General features: G+C 42.9%; 1 protein-coding gene across 1 annotated transcript; it reads right to left on the reverse strand.

The window, feature by feature from the left end:
- Window positions 1-5,815: 5,815 nt before the first annotated feature.
- On the reverse strand, window positions 5,816-6,268 carry LOC115184020 (variant surface antigen F-like). Its single transcript, XM_029745018.1, has one exon. It carries the CDS (start codon window positions 6,266-6,268, stop codon window positions 5,816-5,818), a length of 453 nt encoding a protein of 150 aa, XP_029600878.1.
- Window positions 6,269-7,227: the final 959 nt, after the last annotated feature.

The following is a 7,227-nucleotide window of genomic DNA, read 5'->3' on the forward strand; positions in this document are numbered from 1 at the left end:
AAGACAAGGGAGAATACCTCTATGGATTGAAAGGTTCTGAAATGTTACTCCATGTTACAGAACCAATACCCATAACTTCAATAACAATCCATAACTATCCATCAAGAAGAACAATACCTCCTCTGTGTAGTAGAGTTGATGGAGCTGAAAGCTTCCACATAGATGTCTTGTTGTCTGGTTAAAACACAACACACACCAAGCTTCCTCTCTTGTTGTCTGGTTAAAACACAACACATAAATCAAGCTTCCTCTCTTGTTGTCTGGTTAAAACACAACACATAAATCAAGCTTCCTCTCTTGTTGTCTGGTTAAAACACAACACATAAATCAAGCTTCCTCTCTTGTTGTCTGGTTAAAACACAACACATAAATCAAGCTTCCTCTCTTGTTGTCTGGTTAAAACACAACACATAAATCAAGCTTCCTCTCTTGTTGTCTGGTTAAAACACAACACATAAATCAAGCTTCCTCTCCTGTTGTCTGGTTAAAACACAACACATATATCAAGCTTCCACATAGATGTCCTGTTGTCTGGTTAAAACACAACACATATCAAGCTTCCTCTCCTGTAAGCCACCATGTGTTGCTCCCGTGTTCAGAGTGGCTGGGCGTGTATGGGGGACTATTAGGGGCTATTAGGCCTAGTCTTTATAGGGGGAGTTGTTCTAGTTGTTGAGAAGTGCCAGATGAAAAGGAGGGCCAGTTATATCCCTCCCTGACGCTGTAGAGAAAATGTACCCGGCAACGCAATTACTTCCTGAATGACCCCTCATCAAGTGGAGAGCCATATTGATTGGTTGGTTTCCTTCCTCTGACATGTTCCAGGGAGCTCAAAGTGAGTCTGAAGATCTGTGAGAGAGAAAAGAAGAGAGAGACAGAGGGGGGAGAGGAGAGAGAGGAAGAAATGAGAGAGAGAGGGTTTAAGCACCTCTCCGAGAGAGAACAGAGAAGTGGGCAGGCAGATGTCTGGAAGTGAAGTGGACTTTCAATGTGTTGTTAACCTATACATCCATATGACAGTGTGATATTAACCAATAGAGCCATATGATAGTGTTATATTAACCTATATATTCATATGATAGTGTGGCGTTAACCTATAGATCCGTACCTCTGAAGCTTTGCTCTGGGATCTCCAGGATGTTTCAACTGTTAGATCTGACTCCAGGCCAGTCTCTATGTGACAGTATGGATTCCAGGCATTAAAGCACACTGTGAATTAGGTTCTGTCTTCCCTGTGGCTCAGTTGGTAGAGCATGGTGTTTGCAACACCAGCATGGTGTGTGCAACGCCAGGGTTGTGGGTTTGATTCCCATGGGGGGCCAGTACAAAAATAATAAAAAAAAATAAAAATGCATGAAATGTATGCATTCACTACTGTAAGTCGCTCTGGATAAGAGCGTCTGCTAAATGACTAAAATGAAAAATGTTCTGTTGACCTACAGTAGGTCTTTCCACCTAGGTACTGAACCCAAGTTGGTACGGATGGGTTCTGTTTTCTATTACATTTAGTTGAGGTTCATTTCGGTTCATGTCGGCCAAAAGTATACCAGCCTGGTACCCGAAAATATCTGGTACTGACTCGCTTGTAAAGCCTACTGAGGCGCAGGGTTTCACACTGCCGTCCATTGTCTAAAAGAGGCAGAATTCATCTAAGCTAAAACAATACATCTGTAAATAACGTTGACATTTTTTTCCCCACCATTTGACATTTAGTTAAAGTGTTTCGTGGCTCAATGAGCATTATTTCTGAAGTTTGACAATGTGCATGAAAGCTAGCTTAAATTGGTCCAACAACATTAGCTTGCTAGCTGAGCCGACTGGTCATACTTCATATGAAATGAAGGGGATGCAGCTAACCAGATAGCCAGTGCTTCACACACACAATGTTGAATTATTTAGGTTAAATGATACAAGCTAAGCAAGCTGTGTACATTGGCATGCGAAAGTATTCACACCCCTTGGCATTTTTCCTATTTTGTTGCCTTACAACCTGGAATTAAAATAGATTTTGGGGGTTTGTATCATTTGATTTACACAACATGCCTACCACTTTGAAGATGCAAAATATTTTTCATTGTGAAACAGACAAGAAGACACAAAAAACAGAACTTGAGCATGCATAGTTCACCCCCCCAAAAGTGGTCCTATGGACAGATACTCCAATCTCCGCTGTGGAGCTTTGTAGCTCCTTCAGGGTTATCTTTGGTCTCTTTGTTGCCTCTCTGATTAATGCCCTCCTTGCCTGGTCCGTGAGTTTTGTGGGCGGCCCTGTCTTGGCAGGTTTGTTGTGGTGTCATATTCTTTCCATTTTTTAATAATGGATTTAATGGTGCTCCGTGGGATGTTCAAAGTTTCTGATATTTTTTATAACCAAACCCTGATCTGTACTTCTCCACAACTTTGTCCCTGATCTGTTTGGAGAGCTCCTTGGTCTTCATGGTGCCGCTTGCTTGGTGGTGCCCCTTGCTTAGTGGTGTTGCAGACTCTGGGGCCTTTCAGAACAGGTGTATATATACTCAGATCACGTGACACTTAGATTGCACACAGGTGGACTTTATTTAACTAATTATGTGACTTCTGAAGGTAATTGGTTGCAACAGATCTACATATGCACATACCACTTTTCAGTTTTTTATTTTTGAGAATTTTTTCAAACAAGTGATTTTTTTCATTTCACTTCACCAATTTGGATTATTTTGTGTATGTCCATTACATGAAATCCAAATAAAAATAAATTAAAATTACAGGTTGTAATGTAGCAAAATAGGGAAAAATGGCAAGGGGGTGAATACTTTTGCAAGGCACTATATGTCAGAAGAGGTAGGGCTAGCTAGCTATGTCAGTTTGATATTAAGCTACTGTTACAACAAGTCATCTAAGCAGCTGATCGAGTCATGGCCACTGTCACGGTTGCACATCGTTTTTGCAAGAGGTATGCTTTGCAAAAGATTTGTTTTTATTTCTTCGTAATTGCACATTATTAAATCACAATGTAACGTTATTGTAATGAAACAAAAAAGAGAGTGAGGGTTGACTGGTACATTATATAGCCTAATCATTTTATTCTGCTTATTTACATCTCTCATCTCAATCACTTCCTGGTTACGCTGCAGCAACATTCTCTCTGCGAAGACGTTCACTTCCTAGTTACGCTGCAGCAACATTCTCTCTGCGAAGACGTTCACTTCCTAGTTACGCTGCAGCAACATTCTCTCTGCGAAGACGTTCACTTCCTAGTTACGCTGCAGCAACATTCTCTCTGCGAAGACGTTCACTTCCTAGTTACGCTGCAGCAACATTCTCTCTGCGAAGACGTTCACTTCCTAGTTACGCTGCAGCAACATTCTCTCTGCGACAACGTTCACTTCCTAGTTACGCTGCAGCAACATTCTCTCTGCGAAGACGTTCACTTCCTAGTTACGCTGCAGCAACATTCTCTCTGCGAAGACGTTCACTTCCTAGTTACGCTGCAGCAACATTCTCTCTGCGACAACGTTCACTTCCTAGTTACGCTGCAGCAACATTCTCTCTGCGAAGACGTTCACTTCCTAGTTACGCTGCAGCAACATTCTCTCTGCGAAGACGTTCACTTCCTAGTTACGCTGCAGCAACATTCTCTCTGCGAAGACGTTCACTTCCTAGTTACGCTGCAGCAACATTCTCTCTGCGAAGACGTTCACTTCCTAGTTACGCTGCAGCAACATTCTCTCTGCGAAGACGTTCACTTCCTAGTTACGCTGCAGCAACATTCTCTCTGCGAAGACGTTCACTTCCTAGTTACGCTGCAGCAACATTCTCTCTGCGAAGACGTTCACTTCCTAGTTACGCTGCAGCAACATTCTCTCTGCGAAGACGTTCACTTCCTAGTTACGCTGCAGCAACATTCTCTCTGCGAAGACGTTCACTTCCTAGTTACGCTGCAGCAACATTCTCTCTGCGAAGACGTTCACTTCCTGGTTACGCTGCAGCAACATTCTCTCTGCGAAGACGTTCACTTCCTGGTTACGCTGCAGCAACATTCTCTCTGCGACAACGTTCACTTCCTAGTTACGCTGCAGCAACATTCTCTCTGCGAAGACGTTCACTTCCTAGTTACGCTGCAGCAACATTCTCTCTGCGAAGACGTTCACTTCCTAGTTACGCTGCAGCAACATTCTCTCTGCAACGACTTTCCAACCTACATCTGTTCATTCTGAAATGGAAAACCAAAGAACAGAGCCAAACCCATGAAAAGTTAACCAGCATGGTATAGTACGGTTCAGTGCCTAGGTGGAAAACCCAGTCTGGGGTCAGTTGTGTGTGGGAGAAAACCAGTTTCATCTGCTGTGCTGGGTTTGCAATAACAGACTCTGGGTCAGTCCTCCTTGTAATGTCTCCATCAGGGTTTCTTATTTGGTCTGGCCTAGGATCAGTTCTGGGGAAATCTCCTCTGTTGTGCTGTGTCCATCTGGCTTATTTAAAACTGACTCCAGGCCAGTCTTCTCCATCGGGGTTTCTCAGTTTGCCTGGTCTAAGATCAGTTGTGTGTGGGAGAGGACCAGTCTGCTTTGCTGTGTCCATCTGGTTCCACTAAATACTGATTCCAGGTCAGTCTCCTCTAATGTGCTGTGTCAGCCTTCTGTGCTGTTATGTGTCCATCTGGCTTTACTAGGAATGATTCCAGACCAGTCTCCTGACTCTACTCTTCTGTTCTATGTTTTGTCTGGCTCTAATGAAACTGACTCCAGGCCAGAGTACTAAGACTGTTTCCAGGCTTTGATCCTTGGGATGGGTGAAGGTACACTTTACCTGTCCCTCCGTCCTGTCTCTGGTGAGATGGCTATTCTTGGACGAACTCCATGTGAGTCTCATTTGCCGTGCTGTGTCTGTCTGTGTGTGTGTATTAAATACTGATTCCAAGTCAGTCTCATTTGCCGTGCTGTGTGTGTCTGGCTTTACTGGGACTTCTTCCAGGCTTTGATCTAAAGGAGGAATGCATTTTACCTGTCCCCTCCCTCTTGTCTCTGATGAGAGGAGAGCAAGACATGAACATCAATACTGCTGTTAATGATGCTGTTTCATGTGCCTCAGAGAAGAGAGGAGTTGAGCTTTGTACAACAAAGAGCCTCGGCTATGTTTCTGGGCTCTATTCCTGGGGCTAAGTGTCAATTGAGACTGGATATTCACTAGCAGTAAACGTTTCTAATATAGGAATCTGTAGCACATAGGACTATGTTGAATGACACGTTAGACATTAGTATTTGCGTAACATCACACACACGTCTGTTTTTCCCGGGGCTTCAGAACACTGATTTGGTTCATTATTAGAAACAAGCCAATGAGTGAATACGGCACACAGAGTTGCCTCAGAGCCTCTGGAAGCCTGTATGATGGCTGACCGTTATCTAGGTCAGAGTTTAGCCTACCAATAGACTCTTTGTTGTTTTTCTCTCTCTGTCCCGAGGGAATTCCTCCTCACCAGTCTTGGATGCGTCCCAAATGGGCACCCTATTCCCTATATAGTGCACTACTTTTAACCAGATCTGGCACCTTATTGCCTATATAGTGCACTCCTTTTGTTCAGAACCCAATGAGTCCTGGTCAACAGTAGGGTACTATATAGAGGATCATTTGGGACACAGTTAGAAGGGTATGGTAGATAAATAAATAACACCATTATCTTTGGTCTGTAACTAACACTTTATTGAACGTATTAAATTGATTAGATTAGATTTATTTACAGCATGTTTTCTAAGTTATTATTGTACGACATGTTGTAAAAGCTGTGATTTATATCTTTTAATCTCATGCAGAAAATATGTTCTATCTCTAAGTCTTAAAACCTGTCTCTGGCCTGGCTCTGGTTCTGGCTGTGGCCTGGTTCTGGCTGTGGCCTGGCTCTGGCTGTGGCATTGCTCTGGCCTGGTTCCGGCCTGGCTGTGGCCTGGTTCTGGCTGTGGCCTGGTTCTGGCTCTGGCTCTAGCTCTGGCCTAGCTCTGGCCTGGTTTCTGGCCTGGCTGTGGCCTGGTTCTGGCTGTCGCCTGGTTCCGGCCTGGTTCCGACCTGGCTGTGGCCTGGTTCCGGCCTGGCTGTGGCCTGGTTCTGGCTGTGGCTTGATTCTGGCCTGGCTCTGGCCTGGTTCCGGCCTGGCTGTGGCCTGGCTCTCGCCTGGCTGTGGCCTGGCTGTGGCCTGGTTCTGGCCAGGTTCTGGCCTGGCTGTGGCCTGGTTCTGGCCTGGCTGTGGCCTGGCTCTCGCCTGCTTCTGAAGGGTTTGTCTCACAGCCGTCATATGAGCCCTGGTTCTTTTACATCTATGCAGATACACACTAATTAGACTTCTTCTTTCTTAAAGACTCTTCATACATTCTTTGTTTTTTCTAGTATTTGTTTTCTTTCATACAATTTGATTTTTTAAATATTTGTTTACATTTTTTTTCAAAAATGTTCCCCAATACAAACATACACATGCAAACAACAACTTACAGATGCACACAAACAACTACCTCTCCTCTGCCCAGACCTGCATGCTTACACCCACACCTGCGTTATTATTTCCCACTTAAACTAAATGGTGCAGTTTCAGGTCATCTCTGTAACCCACACACTTTCAATATTTAAATAATAAATCATTCGATTTTTACATTGTCGTAGCCGTTTCCTGCAGTCAAATGACCAAATCGCCATCTAGTGGCCTCATTATTCATATTTTTCGTAATTTGATAATTCATGTAAATATATATATATTTTTTTACTTGCTTAAAATCTGGTGTTTCCATGTCAAATGGTTTTGTTATATTTCAGTCTTCTGCCGACATCCATTCCTTTTAAATCTTGGTTCAAATAGTTGATCGTTTTTTTTCTAAGAGATTGTCAGTTGGATATGCTCTCTGCAAGGTTTTGTTTTATTACCTATCATATGAACATCCTTTTCTGACTCAAATAAACATTCCCTCAAGGTTGTCCCCCAAAAAATTATACTTGAAATGTTGTGATATGTAACTTAAGTTACTTATGTATTTGAAACGATCTACATTGGACAGTCTAAAATTACTTTTTAATTAGGTCATGGAAATACATTTATTTTCTCTTACCAAGTCACAAACGGTTTCCATGCCTTTAGTTTTCCATGTGGACCAATTTATCAGTGAATTCTGAAAAGCGATTCAAGGATTTTTCCATAACGTTATGTTTTAAGGAAGTGATATTGTAGAATGTTTTAATTTTCTTACATATTGTTGTGGTGTTCTT

This window comes from Salmo trutta, unplaced genomic scaffold (assembly GCF_901001165.1).
Source record: "Salmo trutta unplaced genomic scaffold, fSalTru1.1, whole genome shotgun sequence".
Classification (NCBI taxonomy): domain Eukaryota; kingdom Metazoa; phylum Chordata; class Actinopteri; order Salmoniformes; family Salmonidae; genus Salmo; species Salmo trutta.